Below are 19,378 nucleotides of genomic sequence, written 5' to 3' on the forward strand. Positions count from 1 at the left end.
AACCCATTAACTAGATTCCAAATAAGCAAATTGATTAATTATGTTTGAGCAGCTCACACAACCTTAATCTACAAGAAGTTGATCTCTACCTCTGTCAAACCCTTGTGGTCCAAGCAATGGAAATATCGCAAGTTTAGCCAACATGGACATAGCAAGAATTGGCTTAATCCACATCAAGTGTTTCTAGCATTGGTTATTCTATACAGAAATCTTGGTGTAAAAGGTCATGATGTAATCTGAATCCTTAATACGTGGAAATTACAAAATATCTTGCCCCATTTTTTTATGTCTAATGTTTACTTCGAGTTTCTTTACAACTCAATAAGTTTTCAAATGTGTTGATCTCTTAATTAGCTAAAACTGTACAATATAATTAGGTAAATAGCATTATTGTGTAACCCTAAATCCTAATCCGGCCCTGATTTGCCCCGTTGACAGTCCTGCATATATAAGACATGAAACTCAAATTTGATATTTGGATTCATGAATAAGGTTATCTTATACCATGGAAGTTATATAATGATTTGGGAAAACTCTTTGGAATTTCTGAAACGGAGGATTTATAGAGGAATAAAGATTAATCTGAAACCAATTAAAGATAGCTATATATATATATAAATACATAACATATCATCATCACTTCTAAAATATGATCACTGTATGCGTGTGTGTGTCTATATATCTTTCACGTCGTTACCAGCATTCCCAACTATGCAGCTCGATATATGTTTGATTGTGATTATCAAGCAAGAAAATCGCGGTCTCATTTGCTTTCCACACACAATTTCCGTTGCAGTAATCCATTAAAGCGTATCTAACAGCAAAGGCATCAAATCTTTTATGTCCTCGACTCCATCGTGTGTCGCAAAAGAAGAGAGTACTTCTCCAAATGTTTATGTGAAACTTCCAACTGAACTCCTGGTTCACTGGGATATTTCGATCCCCTAAATCATTTTCCTTGGATTTACAATGAACTTGCAATGTCTCGCTTTGGAAGCCGTTGACGATATGCACCCGAATCTTCTCGAATGCCTTATTGTCTAGGGCGGATTGGCTCGTCAGAAGACCGATAAGCAAGAAGAAGAAAATGGAAATGCAGGTTTGGCAAAGTTTCATTTTCATTAGGGTCGATGCTAGTTTGGATGAAATAATGTGCTTCTGATTCTCTCTAGCTTTGCTTATAAAGTGATTAAATTTAGCGCGGAACAGTAACATTGACACATGATGCATGCCACATGCATGATTTGTGCAACTTGGTAAGAAATTTTTTTATGCAATCTCTCTCACAATACTGTTAGATTCACATTAATGGCGTGCGTTAGTGCAGAGACAATTAATTTCCTAGACGGCTTAAAAACTTGGTTTAGATTACAGAGGAGTTAGTGACCGTTTTGTACTTAAATAACAATTAGGTCAATAACAATAACATGTGTTCATTTGACATCAGTGTTAGGTGGCTGTTTTATACTTAAATAATGCAATTTACATTTCAAAATAAGGGATTTTAAAATAATGAGATTATGTTTAATTTTCATCTATATATAGTAACTAATAAGATTATTTTTTAATTCAACTATATATAGTAACTGTTGAGATTTAGTCCCACATTGATGGGAAGAGGGACCTTGCATGAGCTTCTAAGAGGTTAGGCTACTCCCCATATTGCCAATTGGTTTTATGGTGGAACCTCAACTTTTTTCATAGTATCAAAGCAGATTGTCCCACGTGTGAAGCCAAGAGCCACACGCGCTCCACGTCACCTCGTTGTGTTGTGGCCACACGTGCTCCACGTCATCCTGTTGTGTTGTCCACGTGTTAGGCTTGAAAATTCGCCACATGTGAGGGGGCGTGTTGAGAATTAGTCCCACATTGATGGGAGGAGGGACGTTGCATGGGCTTATAAGAGGTTGGGCTACCCCTAATGACACGCCCCAATCACGATGTCCGAGGGACATCGAGATGGCCACGTGCTGGCCGACACCCAAGGGTGACGAAAGCCATTTAATGAATGCATATGCTAAGAACATGTAAAACATGCGTATAAATTATAGCAAAATAATAAGATGTGACTATTCATTTCTGCGTGAAAATAATGATAGTGCATGACATGTTCAGAGCATACATCTAATTCAGAATACAACGGAATGTGTTATTACAATGATGACAAAGCAGAGATAATGACACGATATCACTGGTAGGGGAAAGCTTCGTAGCGCGAAAACCCTAGTTTTATGAAAACTAATAGCATAATATGTGATAGGTTTTTCGAAAACCCTAGCATGCTATAAAACCTTTCATAAAACATATCTCGTATATAGTGTGCTAACTATAGTCGACCCGAAGGCCCCTACATCACCCGACCCGAAGGCCTCTACATCACTCGACCCGAAGGCAAATATATAAATATCATCGCCCATTGGCAGAATAGTGACCACTAGATGTGCACAAAACCATTGAATATACTCTTTCCAAACATATTTACATATATCTTAAAAGCATCTTCATAGCATATAGTCATCCATCATATATACTACAAAGAACATAAGTTCGATAAAATATGGTAATCCAAAATATTTGCAGTAAAGCATAATATCTCATAAAACGTAATCATTAAAATCATGCTTTTCATGTATGCATTTCTACTATTAAAACATGCATTTTAGAAGGAGTCCACTTACAGATACTCCGTCGTCAAAGAGCCGTACAAAATAGGAATGACGGAATTGCCGCTAATAACTGCACCTGCGATTAACTGTGAAACGGTCGGAGGTGGCCGGGTTTTCACTCAAGGGTCTCGGGGTTAGCCGGAGTGCTTTCTATGCTTCGTCGTGCCTCGCAGCGACGAGGGATAGTGAGAGAGGGTCTGCGAGGGTGGTGGTGCTGCTGCGCCGTCGTCGGGGAGCCTCTATGGGTGTGCGTGGGTGTGTGGGTTCGATCGGGGAGAGAGAGAGAGAGAGAGAGAGAGAGAGAGAGAGAGAGAGAGAGAGAGAGAGAGAATGTGTGTGTGTTATGTGAGAGTGAGAGAGATAAAGAGCTGAGAGAGTGGGCTAAGGGAGAGAACTCAGGGAAAAAATGAGAAAATATAGGGTGAGTGCTTGCCACGTGGCAAGCAGAGGGAGAAGGAGAATCTAAAGGGAGGGTCCGGATTGGATTACGATAGGGGACTAAAATGTAACTTTCATATGCTTTTAGGGAAATTATGAAATTACATTAAACTTTTGGGGGTGCGGTTTCACACCTGATATTGTCAATCGGTTTTATGGTGGAACCTCAACTTTCTTCATGACAGTAATATGTTTCACCGATTACATAAGACAACATAATGAATTTGTTGCATGCACAATGTTGTGACATGCCATATGTGGGAATTTAACTGGTGAAACATATTCTTTTTAATTAAAATTTGTTACCACTAAATCTGAAGCTAGCTCGTATATGAATGAAACCATTTATGTAACACATATTTACATTACAACCATTGTAACCTATATTTACATAACACATATAACTTGCAATGAAGTTACCACCACCTACTACCTAGTTACTTTACATGTAGCTGGTCTATAATTAAAGCTAAACATAGAATAACTCATATGACACGGATAAACGGTTATGTGACGTCTTATACAAATTAAACAACATGTAAACATGATGACACTGTGGCGGTACACCAGTATTATGTAAGTCCTCGTAAACAGCAACAAAGATTTAGCAAGGCTAGCTTTTTAGTTTGAGAAAATTGAAGCATTGATACCCAAATTTTAGTACAATTAAGGTTTGGTTTCTAAGTTAAAAATCTGTGAGTATTAGTCCTTAAAGTTATAACAATGAAGTTTTCTTACTATTATTATATCAATTGCACTGATGCCTCAGGTTTTCTTGCTGAATTCTGGAGTTGTACTCTGGTAGTTTAGTATGATGTTTGAGTTCGATCTACTCGGAAGTTGGAACTCTGATTCTCAAGTTTTGAATTGTATTGATCTATGAATACTCTTCCATGGAAGATGCAAAATACCTTGAAATTGGGATTTTACATGTTTTGTTGGCCAAAAGTCCAGTACATACATGTATTGGCATTTTCAATGATTACTGGATGGAAGCTAGAACTGGAAAAAGCCTTGCAGCTTCTGTGACAAAAGGTGGTCCAAATACAACCAAATCATTCGATAAAAAAATAAAAGACGACGAAAATAATGAGCTTGTTAACTATACATATATAGTGGCCTGGCAATTCTTCTTCCTTGGTCTTGTCGTGTATGATTGAGATTGTATCGCATAACCATTGCCAGAGACAGTAGGCATGAGCATGGCTGCAACTGAAAAGGCTCCTATGCTTCCAAACTTCGGATTTGCATGAATTTTTGTAAGGATGCTATGTGCATATATGAAGACCTAAAAATGAACAATTCGGATGAGAATAACGTGTGATGTTGGCCCAAACGATAGTTAGTTCCGTATTAACTTACTATGATTAGTGAGATTAATAATATGATCAGATTAATATAAAAATTAGAAAGAGGGTACTACAGAGGAGAGACCTGTAAATTTCAATGGTTCATTGATGGCTCCACACTTTCAGCTTCATGTCCAAACTTAAGGACAGATGTACGTGTTGGCAAAGCGTATGGGATACCACTGAAAGGTCACAAGTTTTGTGAAATGGTGTGGCCAATTATTGTTGGATGAAAACTAGAAATGGAAGAAGTCCTGTGACAAAAGGTGTGTTGCACTACCTTTGGGAAAAAGAAGTCTTGTTTGACATAGACTTCAAATCAGTGAGCTAACTGATTGTGAGGTGGTTAATTATATATATAATCTTATGTTTATTAAATTAATTACCCCATGGGTGACCTGGGCCATAAACTTGTCTTAAACACCTGACCACTTTTGATATAGCTTGCAAGGAATTATTGATCGTGACCAAATGACCACAATTAATTACCACCACCTACTCGTTACTTTAATGCAGGTAAGCCAAACGGAGAATAACTCGTTACTCACATGCCACGGAAAAATCGTTATGTGGCATCTCATGCAAATGGAACAACGTACGAATATGACGACACCATGACAATACGTTCATGTCATGTAAGTCCTCATAAACGGCAACAAAGATCTAGCAAAGCTAGCTTTTTAGTTTGAGAAAATTGAAGCATTGGTTCCTAAATTTTAGTAGAATCAAAGTTTGGTTCCTAAATTAAAAATCTGAGTATTGGTCCCTAAACTTATAAGAATATTGAGTATTTCTTTAAGATAACTCCGTTAGAACTTTCACCTCTTATTTGCAAGGTCACAATAAGTTTTTTGAAATGTAGTGGCCAATTGTTACTGGAAGGAAGCTAATTCTGACTCCTACATGCACCTGTTACAAAACGGCGTTTGCACCACCTTGGAGAAAGAGACAACCCTAAAACACTTCAGAAGCAATGTGGCCTTGTGGTATTGAATCTTGAAAGGATTCAATGTCGTCTGCACCTGTTACAATATATGACCTAACATATTACCTGAATAAAGCAACTACAGTCCCCCAGGTTCGACGAGTCAATTTCCATGTCCATATATGGCATCACCATCAAGAGCCTGAAACAAAATTTAGAACTCATACGAACGAACCTACCAAAACTTTAGAAAGTGGCATAAACTTTCGTAGCTATGAATCTATACTTTCAAAAGAAAAGCAGACACAAATTAAGAAATAAAATTGAAACTCCATGTGTTCATTAAATTGTTACACATGTGTACCACAACCATGCCAGAGCAAAGTTGTGTAGACAAATGAAATGTAAATTTACGTGCAATGATCAAATCTAAATTTGTAATGATATAAGAGCACCAAGGAAATTGTATAACTAAGAATTAGTTAGAGCGATTGAATTGAGCAACACTGATTCAGAATAAGCCCATATAATAGGTCAATAACAATATAGTTAGGTATTTAACATCACCGTATATAACCCTAAACCCTAATTCGTCTCCTGTTCGCCCCGTTGTCATCCTTGATAGCCATTAAACTCAAATTTGATATTTGGCATTTTACATGTCCACTCAAGGTTTGATGAATGAATTATAGATTATCTGACGGTCATAATAATTTATATGAATATACATGTATTTAATACAATTACTATCTGACTGTCGAGATGGTGTTTGTATTATATACATGCAAGTATTGTAGCAAAATTCAGAATTATATGACTTTTGGGAAAGCGCTTTTGAATCTCTGAAACAGAGGATTAATGGGGGAAATAATGCAGGAAGGTCACTGTTAAGTTTTCGGAAATAATGCAGAAAAAACAAAAACAAAAAGCTTGTGTAATTTTGGAAGGAAATTGAATGCGTCTCTGAAACGTAGGATTAATAGCTAGAAATTAAACATGACGACCAATTAGTAGTGAGAAAATGGTCTACACATACATTATCCATCTTATTTATAGGTCCATGAGCAACTTTTCAGACACCAAAATCCCTCGGACCAAAGATAAAAGACACCAAACTCCTTCAAAATTTTCAAAGCAAGTTCCAGAGCAGCGGAATATATATCACTGCGTCTGCTCCAAAAGGTAAGCCATAGCCGCTGTTATATAAAGCGAAGATCATGATACATTAGTAGGTTTGTTATTACAAGAAGTACTGTATTATTGTGTTCTGCGTCGTGTTTTCAATATTTCTAAACTTGTACCACGCTGCATCATGCATGACTCATGGAAGTCTTTTTCTGTTGACAGATTACGATCGAGCCGTCATCTTTTCCGAGAATGTGCATGTGACCCTTATCACCATTGGGAGAGCTGGGTGATACTGAACTTAAAGGTTCTGAAGTTCGACTTTTCCTTCAGTTGGCCAATCAACGTTTGGCCTAGAACCTTCGATCACAAGCGGTGCCTCACTTGGTGTTCTTGTGAATTGAAGAATTCTCTCAATTGATATCATTGAGTTTTCGACATTGCATAGATTCCAAATAACCCAAGCCTGCAGGACCATGAGGTTAAAGCCAAAAGTGCCGTTGATGCCCATACCCGAACACACTTGTCCAAGGCAGGCAAAATTCTAGCTCATTGTTTTCGAGTGTATTTACTTAATGTTTATGCAGTAGTAATTGATCAGGAATTGGTTCAGGAATGTCTCTTGCAACTCATCCGACGGTCATCTATGTCACTCATCAACTAGAATTTTTAGAAGCAGCGGACTTTGTTTAGGTACGTTAATTATTGATTACATGTACATTTTTTTTTTTCTTTCAAATACTCACTTATCTAACTCATGATTATAATTCAATTATTTATATTTAGGTAATTAAAGACGGTGAACTCGTGAGGCAAATACAAAATCTCTACAGCAAGTTCGGACTTGTCCGCAAGATTCCTCAGAACACACTACTTATTGCCGTAATACAAACAGAACTGCTAAAATATTACACGTAGAAATAGTGGAAGAAGCTTCCATTAACAACAAAGTTGTTAATAAGAAAAGCCGAGAAGAGGAAGAAGAAGCACACAGAGGACGAGTAAGTGGAGTGTGTATTCGACATTCGTGACTCGCGCATATGGAGGCACACTTGTTCCTGTTATCTTGCTCTGTCAAGTTCTCTTCCAGGGGCTTGAAATGGCAAGAAACTACTGGATTGTTTGGGAGTCAAAGAAGGAAAATGGAATTACCATAGAAGAGATGAACTGGATTTTCGCTTTGTTATCGGGAGGGAGGGAGCTGTGTCTTCATCTTACAAAGGGCTGTTATAACCTCAGCCGTCACCATTGAAACTTCCCAGCGTCTCTTGCATGGGTGATGAGTTCAGTTTTCTGAGCACCTATGGCGTTTTTTTATTCCACTCCTTCTAGTCGAATCCTCAATAAGGTAAGTAAGATATTCTCTAGTTCACAAGTTCAACGTTAGATTTTGTTAAACTGTTTCGTTGAATTATAAATCAAATTCTAAGAGTACTCCAAAACATGGCTTTTCTTGTTGCGTACATAAACTTATGAATATTACAGTCTTCGACTGATCAAAGCACAGTGGACATGGATATTCCATTCAGATTGGCTGGATTAGTATTTGCACTCATCCAGCTAATAGGTTCCGTCATCCTTATGTCTGTAGTTGCCTGGCAAGTCATCCTCCTTTTCCTTGTCATCTTTGCACTCTCCGCGTGGTACATGGTAAACAAGAAGAGAACCTTAGTTCGTTCCACACTTAAAATTTCAATGCATAATCTTGTTTCTTGATAAAAATTAAACGCATAAGTACTTTGCTTTGCTTTTTTTTCCCCAGGTGTATTGCATTAGCACTGCCAGAGAATTATCCAGGATGGTTGCAATTCAAAAGGCTCCAATACTGCATCAATTTTCTGAATCAATCACGGGGGCTGCAACTATTCGTTGTTTCAATCAAGAACAAGATCGCTTCATGAAGAAAGTAAGAAGCGTGATTGATGATTTTTCAGGAGTAGCCTTTCACAATTATGCAACCACGAAATGGCTTTCTGTGCGAATGAACTTTCTCTTCAACTTAGCCTTCTTCATAGTCCTCATCATCTTGGGGACCTTGCCTGCATCCGCCATTTATCCCAGTAAGCCCCCTTGTGTCCCCTATGTTTTACTAAACCAAGATTTAAGAGGAAATGTTATTAATTCATTCAATCTGATTGGGATTAATGCTTTTGAATCTCAGGTTTGGCAAGATTGGCTGCATCTTATTGCTTTAACCTCATGGTCCTTCAGGCTTGGTTATCTGGAATCTATGCAATGTTGAAAACTCAATGATATCAGTTGAGAGAATTCTTGAATTCACAAGAATACCAAGTGAGGCACCGCTTGTGATTCAAGGTTCTAGGCCAAACGCTGGTTGGCCAACTGAAGGAAAAGTCGAACTTCAGAACCTGCAAGTTCAGTATCACCCAGCTCTCCCAATGGTGATCAAAGGGGTCACCTGCACCTTCCCGGGAAATATGAAAGTCGGTGTAATGGGAAGGACAAGAAGTGGAATGTCTACTTTGATTCAAGCACTGTTCCGAATAGTAGAACCCTCAGGAGGGAAGATTCTCGTTGACAGATTAGACATTTCAAAATTGGGTTGCAAGACTTAAGGTCAAGTTTGGGCATAATCCCACAAGATTCAACCTTATTTCAAGGAACTGCGAGGACTAATCTGGATTCCCTGGAGCAGCATTCGTGTCACAAAATAATTGGAATCTCGCCGAGTATGCTACATAGCAAGCTTGACTTGCTAGAACCAACAGCACCGAAAACACTTGAAGTGGAATAAGCCAAAAACTCCATGAATGGAAGTGAAGAACTCCCCGATTGCTTCTACGTCCATGCTGATTAAATTTATGATATTTCCATTGCTTGGGCAGGCTAGAACTAAGAACCAAAACTAGTTCATCAACTGTGTGGTCTTTTCATTAACTTTTGCTCCTGAATTTTGCCTATTGGGAAGCGATTGTTGTAAAAACTCGAGTTCAGAGTTAAGATCATATTACGGCCTTTTATCTAATGTCGATTAGTTGGGTATCCCAATCCAACTCTACTATTAGTCTTAACTTCATTGATTTGTATGTAAGTTCAGTGCATATTACTGCTATGGTTTTGTTTCTTAGCCCACAAGCAAAGTAGGAAATTAATTTTAGACCTGAGTTGAATAATATGAACTTTATCGAGAAACAAAATCATACACACACCAACAACTTGGCAGCTCTCAGTACATAGAATTCGTCTCATAAACCCTTTTACCAAACAAATTTTGTGTCCTACGTTCTCCAATCCCTGCAAGGTCTATGAATCGCATCATTCGATTCACTTTGGAATCTTTGGATCTGAGAAGTATTTGTTGATAGATGGCATGATCTGGGGGGCTCTGCTTCGGACATATTTCCGGAGTCCATGTTCTGCGTATCTCTCACCCTCTGCATGGTTCTCTAGCACCCCTGCAATTCTGTTCTGCTTGGTAACCCTGAAACATACATAACACAAGATTAATCAACACCATCGAATAATTATTTGTAATCGTTTCTATTTGTGCATACGGGCAAATGGGTCTACGTACCTGACTTCAGGGTTGGTGGTGATGTTCCTAACAAGCTGCATGCCGCAAACGCCAACAGCTATACCAACTGCAGCAATAGGGGGAACACCTATGCATCCAGGCCAACAAAAAAAATATTTCACGTATATGAGTGCCACATTAATTAGTTAGGGTTCTAAGAAACCAATATTCTGACCTTTAAGAAACATATAAGAAGTCGAGAATCGAAATAATTCCAGTACCTCGGGCCTTATCCATCTGGAGGACGAAGCCATCGTAAAGCTGTTGAGAGAAACGAAGAAGAAGAGAAGAGAAGATGATTGAACAACTGTTCCCTTCTCTTTCTTGGAGGTGGCGTGAGAGACAAGGCAGAGCAACCTGAGTTTTTTTCACAACTATGAGCTCTATATTTATAACACCCACTAATTACCCATTTTTAGATTCCAAAGAAAAAGCACAGCCTTGACCTATTTTTATCCAAATTCCAATTAATTCTAATTTTTCGGTTCAAAGTTTGTGGCCTTCCCTGTTGAGGAACTATTTGACTAAGTTTCTGTTTTGGTCCTCACCATATTTACAAGTTAATTGAGCCCCCCATTTTGGCCCAATGGACCTATGGAAGTTCTTTCGTCATGTCTAATCAACGAAATTTTTTTTCGCAATGGCTCGTTTGGAAGTGTTTTTAAATTGACTGAAAGTGGTTTAACAGAAAATATTTTTGGGTTTTAAAAAGTGCTTGAAGTGTTTCTTACAATAAACATCAGTTATGTGCTTCTTGCAAGAAATGATTAACTTGCATTTTAACTGAGAATTGATTTCAAAAACATTTTTATGAAAAGTGTTTTCTGTCATTCTGATCAGTTATGTGCTTCTTGCAGATCGATAATGACGAGAATGAACTCTTGAGTAACATAATACGATAGAAGACTAACAATTTGATTCCTCGTCTTCTATATTACATGAGCTATTCATGTGCATAAGAGAAGTACATCCGTTCTAACTAATGTGACTATACCCAAGTGTGCCATAATATTGTCAGAACAATGCTCAAGTACAAGTAGCACCGTAATCCAACCCAAAATCGGATTGTATCCCCTTTTTAAATTAGGAAAACTAATGAAAAAGACTTGAAAACTTTGAGTTTTAACGATAAGGACAAAATAAAGGGTAAAGTGAATAGTACCAGGATTGACTTTTTAGTGTAAAAATGTGGTTTTTAGTTAAAGTGAACAATATCAGAAACTTTTCGTTAAAGTTTTCTTTTAAATTTTGGACTGGCTCAGAGCCCAAAACAACTAAAAAGACTACCTAGCCGAAGGTATATCATCCCTTGCCCTTGCCTAAGGCATGATGCATCCAACAAAGAAGTCACTCGTCGTCACATTATCCGTCTTGTCCACAAATCGAGACCCACCTTCACGTTCATTGTTGTCATTTCCTTATTTTGGACCGCTCCTTTCGGTTTCATTGAGTTTCCAACTCTCGTATGCTATATAGAACGACACTCGTGTCATAGACTCATAATTAGGGATGGGCAAAATACTTATGGATTGAGGTAACCGCGGTTACTCACCTATTTAAATTTCACGGTTACGGTTATAGGTAACCGTTGAGACGAACACAATATTTACATAAGGAGGACAAAACAGTAATTATGTAATATTAAAAAAAATATGCACTTCTTAAGAGAAATTGTTCACACACACAAAGTGTGTGCTCTCTGCTAGTTCAATTTATGCATATGGGTGTGTGAAAAATCATGGAATGTAAACCTTCTGTTAATGCATATTGATAAATGGTGATACTAACTCAATTGACTTGGTACTCCGTTTTTGTTTGCTATTTTTTTTTCCTGATAACTGAGTGTACAATGTAAACCTTCTGTGATCACTTATCTCTGTTGGATTCATGCTAATTGGTATCGGTGTTCCTGAATGAGATACTAATTCAATTTATACATTTCTTTTGTAGGCCTCTTTTGATAACAACGAGTCGATGAGACTTTGTGATTGAACGTGCTAAAACATTAGTGTTCAAAAGTGTTTAGTTTCGGACTATTTTGGAGCTTTGAATCATTTAGTATTCAAGATAATGACTACTTTTTGTTTTTAGAAGCTTTACTTTGTAATTATATGGATTATAATTAAAGACTTGCTTGGGTGTAGCAGAAAAATATCGTTCGTAAACTATTATTTCAATTATTGGAATTGTATGAGGACTTAAATGATTAAAATGGGGAAATGCATGCTAAAATATACCTATAACGGTGTTTAATTGTCAAAAAACAAAAATTATGACAAATTTTTCTTTTGTAATTTTTAAGTTGTTAAAAAAAAACATGTAGACGGGTGAAAAAAAGGGTAAATGGATAAAAAAAAGGATAAACGGGTTATAAAACAAGTAAACGGGTAAACGGTTATGGTTAAATGGGTAAACGGTTATGTTAAATGGATACACGGTTATGAGTATGGTTAACCGTTTATAAAATGTTATGGGTATGAGTATAACCGTTTATGTAATTACCCAACGGGTAAACGGTTATGCGGGTATGAATATAAACGGTTATGGGTAAATAACCGCGGTTAGCCGCCCGTCATAACCGTTGCCCATTCCTACTCATAATCCAAGTTGTTGAGATGTTGCTATCAAATTAGGGTTTATCTATCCCTCAATCCGCTCAAACATCATGAGCTGGGCAACTGGAGGTACCTATAAACACGATTTGGCCAATTGAACAAAGCAAACTAAATTTATATAAGGAGAAATTAGGTTCTCATCCTTCTTTTTGCTACTCCATTGATTAAAATCCTATTCCTTTTCAATTTTTGATCAAGGTCCTTGGATATTAATAACATCATTAATTATTTCAATAATAAAATATTTTTTTATTTATAAATATATTCATTTAATGTTAAAAATGTTACAATTAGTATATTTATATTTATGACTAAAATTTTTATCATATATTTTTAGTTTTAGTTTTTAAATGTAATTCTTTTTTAATTTGTACCAATTTTCTTTTCAGTTTTAATTTGTACCCATATATTAATTTCTTTTTGTGCCCATATTTTTTAAAGTTTATTTGTATTTGTACCCATATATGTTTTTTTATTTGTACTTTTTATTTTGCTAAATGTACCCATGCTAATTATATGTACCCATTCATGTAAAACTTTTTAATCTTAAATCATACTCATTCTTAAATATACCCATTTGTTATATGTAAAATGTACCATTTTTTTATATAAAATCTTTTCAATTTTTTTCTAATCCATTTTTAAACTTATATGGGTACATTCTTTTTTCTTTGATTTTAAAATGTATCTATGTCAAGTTTAATCGAAGAAATTTACTAATGTTATTAAGTCTAATATCTTCTTCTCTTTTTTTTTGGTCGTTTTGAAGAATGTACCCATGTTTTGATACAATAATTTTTTTGGTTAATTTTGATGAATGTACCCATGCTTATATAGACACACACACACACTATAGTATATTTATATTTTAATATTTTTAATCCCACAAATTATGGTTTTTTATTTAAAATCTCATTTATATAAACAACTAAAATTTCTAATTTTTAATTTAAAAAAATATAGTAACGTACATAGAAATAAATTATCACATTAATTTCAGGAACCTCGATCAAAAATTAAAAACCAACAAGATTTCAATCAAAAAAAATTCATAGCTAAGGACCGCATCCAAAATCTATCAAGGTCCAACATTTCCAGCTAACTCTTTGTGTTATATTCCTATTGTTTTTCTCGCTTTCTCTCTTGTTCCGTCGGCTGCAAATTTTAATACAAATTCTGGCATCTGGCCTTGACTTTATGCAATTGTTCCCTTCCCAGCTTCCTTCAAATAGTTCATCGATCATTGGGCGATACATAATATTCTTAGTTTTTTATTTTTTGGCATAGAACCTAGCAGATCTCAACGAAGTTATTAAACAGAGCCACTGACAAGATTGGAGCACTGTCTTGTCCCTGTTCTATGTCATCATGCACGTCTGATTTTAATTTTGTAACAAATTTCATTGAGTTTTTTTAGCATGATTAAGTTTTGGATCGCTTGTATAAGAGTATGTTTAACTAATATAAGGAAGAACAAACTTAAAACTGACTTATAGGTCGGAAAAATATTCTTTGGAGAAGCCACATTATATCTATGTTTATGAAGAACTTTCAAATGCTTTTTTAGAAGCACTCGAAATATTTTTTTTAATTCAACATTTAGCAAAACACAGTTATGAGCATATTGAGCTTGCAGAAGTAGTCACCAACGAGCTCTAAGTGTGTGTTGAGTTAGATTGGGGTAATGTTTTTATGTTAATTAATGTTTAAAATAGATTTTTTTATTTATTTTATTTTATTTTTACAATTGATAAGATAATCTACACTGATTCATCTAAATTACAGGTTTGAAAATTCTAAATAGAGTCTCGAATACAAAAACAAATACGCTTAACAAACTGAACTACGAGTTACTTACTGATTAATTACTTAGCCTTTACTCTTGAGTCATTTCATTTCATGGTTGAAACTTTTGTTATTGAAAATGCTATTAAGGATAATGAAGGACCACCAGATTGTAATGCACATAAGGCACTAGATTAGTACTTAGCTTAGCTATTAAGCTAAGTTTGATATAGTCGGTTATGTATTGCTGACTCAGCATTGAATAGGATATTATTATTGATGTATATATCCTTGTGTAATAAGAAATCAGAAAATGTAATGAGAATCATTTTTCTTACAATCCAAATCAAGCTCTCTCTCTCTCATCAACTGCACAGATTCATAACTTCATCATGGTATCAGAGCCGGAGTCCACCGACGTCGATCCTTCGCTTCCCTCATTTTCTTAATTTCTTGGATTTTTCTTATCTCCCAAACAGATCTTACCTACTTTCTTGCATTTTTCTGATCTCCCAAACAGATTTTTCTTTTCTTTCGTGCAATATGTCTACAACAACTATGGCGCCTCATCCACCCTCTTCTGATTCCTCTCCTCCAGCTACCTCTTCTGGTCCTACTCCTCTTGGTGAGATCTCTACCAATGTGCCTCCATCGATTGCGACAATTACTGTTCAAAACATTGCTGGAATGGTTCCGACGAAACTCAATCGGCACAATTACATCACCTGGCGTAGCTTATTCCTTCTCGTTCTGAAGCGATTCAAGCTTTTAGGGCTTCTTACTGGAGATGATCCTTGTCCTCCTCCGTGTGTTCGTGATTCGTCTGGATCTCAGATTCCTAACTCTGCGTACGAACTATGGTGTGAACGTGATCAAATCTTGACAATCTGGATCAACTCCACTCTTGCTGAAGATCTTCTTCCTCTGACCATTGGAATGGAGGATTCTCGTTCTCTGTGGCAGTCTCTTGAACGTCGTTTCGCAGGCGCTTCGCGCACTCATGTTCATAGTCTCTGATCTAAAATCCAGAATATTCAAAAAGGTGATGCTTCCATGACTGAGTATCTCAACACTATTAAGGACATATCTGATAAACTTGCTACTGCCGGTGAATCGATTTCTGATTCAGATCTTGTGGCTTATATTCTCGCTGGTCTCCCGGATGAGTATGAATCTTTTGTTGACTCCATCAAGACAAGAACTGAGTCTGTTAATGGTGATGAACTCCATGGTCTTCTCCTTAGTAAGGAGATTTCTCTTCAAAAACACAAGACTCGAGTCTCTTCATCCTCAAGTTCTGCACATTTCCATGCTTATGCTGCTCAACAAGGATCATCTGGTTCCCCTTCTTTCAAAGGCAACTTCATGGGAAAATATCAGAATCAGAATCGCAATCAATACCACAATCGTAATCGATTTCCTCATAATCGCAACTTTGGTGCCAATCGCCAACATAATAACTCTGGAGGTATTCTTGGTCCTGCTCCCTCTCGTTCCTCATTCTCTGGCGCACATTCCGGTCACACTCCTGGACCATCCCAACCTGGACAATCCATTCCTTATCAGCTTTGTAATCAATATGGTCACTCTGCTCTTTACTGTGGCTCTCTCTCCCAGTTTGCTTCTCACCGTTCCCCTCCCATGGGTTTCAATGCTCTGACTGCATCCCATCCTCCAAGCTACTGGATTACTGACAGTGGAGCGACTCATCATGTTACTCATGATCCAGCCTCTCTAAACTCTGCAACACCATACACTGGCACATACCAACTTTTCGTTGGTGATGGCAAAGGTTTGTGTATTTCTCATACTGGAAATGCTTTAATACGTACTCTTAATGCTGTGTTCAAACTTTGTGATGTGTTATTAGTTCCTCAAGCCTCTCATAATCTCCTGTCCGTTTATAAATTTGTGTATGACAACTGGTGCTCGCTGACTTTTGATCCCTTTGGATTCTACATCAAGGATCTAAGAACTAGGAGGATGTTTTTCCAGGGCCCCAGTGAAGGAAGATTGTACCCTTTCTACTGGCATGCTTCTAATGGTGTTTCTGGCATTGCTATTTCACCTCATGCTTTAATGATTGCTAAAGCTGATATCACTACATGGCACAGACGACTTGGTCATCCTTCAAGTCTAGTTTTCAATAAAATAGTAAATAAAGGTCACTTGTATGTTGCTGGTTCACATTCTCAGAAGTCTGTTTGTTCTGATTGTCAATTTGGGAAGGCCTCAAGATTGCAATTTTCTGTTTTGCCTTGTAGTTCTACTCAGCCATTTCATCTTGTTCATGTTGATGTATGGGGTCCTTCCCCCACCTCTTCTTGTACTGGATATCGCTATTACCTAATACTAGTTGATGATTTCACTAAATATAGATGGCTCTATCCACTGCATTATAAATCCGATGTGTGTTCTGTTCTTCAGACTTTTGTTCTCAAAGTTCAAACTCTTTTCGACAGTAAAGTTCAACGTTTGAGATCTGATTCAGGGGGTGAGTTCTTAAGTGCTACTTTGCAAAGCTTCTTTAATATTCAAGGCATAACTCATCAATTGAGTTGTCCTCACACTCCTGAGCAGAATGGATGTGCGGAACGCAAACATCGACATGTGGTTGAAATGGGTCGAACTTTATTATCTCACAGTGGCTTACCATCTCAGTACTGGATTGAGGCTTTTCAAACTGCAGTATACCTCATCAATCGCCTCCCACCTCAGGCTTCTTCTATTAGTCCTTGGGAATTACTCTTCAAAGCTACACCTCAATATCACCTCTTGAAGACCTTTGGGTGTGCATGCTATCCATGGCTCCAACCTTACTCATCCAGTAAGTTGGATCCAAAGAGTAAACTTTGTGTGTTCTTGGGATATAGCTTGAATCACAGTGGTTACCGTTGTCTTGATCCGGTTACTAACAGGTTATATATTTCGAGACATGTGGTGTTTGATGAAACTCTTTTCCCTTTCAAGCACTCTCCCAATTTACCTTTTCCTACTGTATCCCCTCCTTCTATTTCTTCTCCTCCATTCTCTCACCCTATTTCTCTTACTATACCTATTCATCCTACTCCAACCCCTCATCCCATTATAAATAATCCCTCATCTTCCCCTATCTCCTCACCAGTACCCCTCCCTCCTCCCTCTTCTTCATCTCGTGTCCCCCCTCCTACAACTATCCCAGCCAACCAACATCCTATGATTACCCGAGCCAAAGCAGGTATTTCTAAGCCTAAGATCTTTACAGCCACTAAGCATCCTCTCTCCCCTTCAGTTGATCCACTCACCATCATCCCTCCGACCCCTACCACTTATCTTCAAGCCTCCAAGCATCCTGCTTGGGTAAAAGCCATGACAGATGAATATCAAGCACTTCAATCCACTGGTACTTGGGAGTTATATTAAGGATAATGAAGGACCACCAGATTGTAATGCACATAAGGCACTAGATTAGTACTTAGCTTAGCTATTAAGCTAAGTTTGATATAGTCGGTTATGTATTGCTAACTCAGCATTGAATAGGATATTATTATTGATGTATATATCCTTGTGTAATAAGAAATCAGAAAATGTAATGAGAATCATTTTTCTTACAATCCAAATCAAGCTCTCTTTCTCTCTCTCATCAACCGCACAGATTCATAACTTCATCAAATGCTTCCCTACCAATCGGTCGTCAATCGACGCCTCTACCTGGTTGTTGGTGATGTTTCATGCACGCCTAGCTATATATTTAGGTATTTTATTTTCTGTGTTGAAAGACTATTGAATTTGAAACTTATTATTATTTTTACCAAGAATAATTTGACAGCACGATTGTGGCAAAGCATTGCCCATGCAGGAGGAATGATGTCAAACTTTTACCCACCAAATTTTTTAAAATTTATAAAAGTCAGAATATATAGGTCGAAGTCCAAATCCACTTCATAAAAACATACTATAATCACCAGAGTAATCCATCACTTACTCGTAAATTTTTTATTACCTTTTTTTTCTTTCCAATCTATCATTTAGAATAATACTTATGTTCTAGTGGATAGAGTATTTCGTTTCCCCCCATCCATCCCGGGCTCGGAATTCTCTTCTTCCCTTAATTATTGTAATAGTCAATTAAAATAAAGATTTGTTTAGTCAACCTGATGTATAAAATAAATCACAATTATGATAAAAATTAACACTATCATGATGATTCAATTATTGAGTCATCATCATTTTTCTAATAGAGACGAATATTAAAATTGAGTTGTGAGTAAGAAAATAAACATGATATTGGGACAGTCAAAATACGTATTGTCTCGTATATAAATTATTCCAACTTTGGAATGGATGATTGCGAATACCGTATATAAGACTAGTAGTTATTTGATAAAGTTTAAAGGTCAATTCGCAATGGTTGTGGTTTTTTAAGAATTAATGTGTGGGCAGAGTGAGTTGATGCATCATCATCCATGGGTAAGGCATGACAACAACAATCTTTCAAAATTCTCTTGTGGAGTTTGCTTTGCAGCAGAATTGTGCCCTTTATAGTGTGTTCCAAGTTCCAACTTCGACATCAACTTCGATAAAGCTACCATGAGGTGATTCAGTGGTTGAGACGAATTTCAAATTATTGCACACAGCACTTTATGAGTTCAATTCTTGTTGCTCGCGGATTACACGATGATGGTCATGGAAAGACTAAAATGCTTATGCACGTCTTCCTAACCTTTGAAAAAGTAGACTCTTATAGCGAAGCCTCCAGCTAGTCGCTTTTCTTAAAAAAATAAAATAAAATAAAAACCATTAACTTTGATAGCATTGTTAAATCAATTTCAAAAGGTGTTATATTCGTTATTATTTAATTGGTTACTTGCTTTATTTGATTTGTTAATTGCTCGAGGAAAATTTGTTTTTGCTACATCTAATCAAATAGTTTAATACTAGAAATTATTGCCCGCACGTTG

The 19,378-nt window shown here is 36.9% G+C and overlaps 1 protein-coding gene and 1 long non-coding RNA gene across 2 annotated transcripts; one reads left to right on the forward strand and one right to left on the reverse strand.

Moving 5' to 3' along the window:
• The first annotated feature begins 6,775 nt into the window (after positions 1–6,775).
• On the forward strand, positions 6,776–9,528 carry LOC139190739 (putative ABC transporter C family member 15). Its single transcript, XM_070811198.1, has 5 exons — positions 6,776–7,196; positions 7,290–7,851; positions 7,989–8,153; positions 8,266–8,563; positions 8,665–9,528. The coding sequence occupies exons 2-5, from the start codon at positions 7,807–7,809 to the stop codon at positions 8,754–8,756; spliced, it is 600 nt and encodes a 199-aa protein (XP_070667299.1). The 5' UTR covers positions 6,776–7,196; positions 7,290–7,806; the 3' UTR covers positions 8,757–9,528.
• A 101-nt stretch (positions 9,529–9,629) lies between these two features.
• Positions 9,630–10,395, reverse strand: LOC103452102 (uncharacterized). Its single transcript, XR_531746.3, has 3 exons — positions 10,260–10,395; positions 10,039–10,126; positions 9,630–9,945 (listed from the first exon to the last, which is right to left on the reverse strand). It is a non-coding gene; the product is annotated as an uncharacterized lncRNA (long non-coding RNA).
• Positions 10,396–19,378: the final 8,983 nt, after the last annotated feature.

Source organism: Malus domestica, chromosome 13 (genome assembly GCF_042453785.1).
Source record: "Malus domestica chromosome 13, GDT2T_hap1".
Lineage (NCBI taxonomy): Eukaryota > Viridiplantae > Streptophyta > Magnoliopsida > Rosales > Rosaceae > Malus > Malus domestica.

Bases quoted from the DNA above. Each gene is read 5' to 3' on its own strand.
- LOC139190739 (XM_070811198.1), top strand. From the start codon at position 7,807: ATGGCGTTTTTTTATTCCACTCCTTCTAGTCGAATCCTCAATAAG. The intron at 7,852-7,988 runs GTAAGTAAGATA...TGAATATTACAG, and splicing joins CTAGTCGAATCCTCAATAAG to TCTTCGACTGATCAAAGCAC. The intron at 8,154-8,265 runs GTAAACAAGAAG...TTTTTTCCCCAG, and splicing joins CACTCTCCGCGTGGTACATG to GTGTATTGCATTAGCACTGC.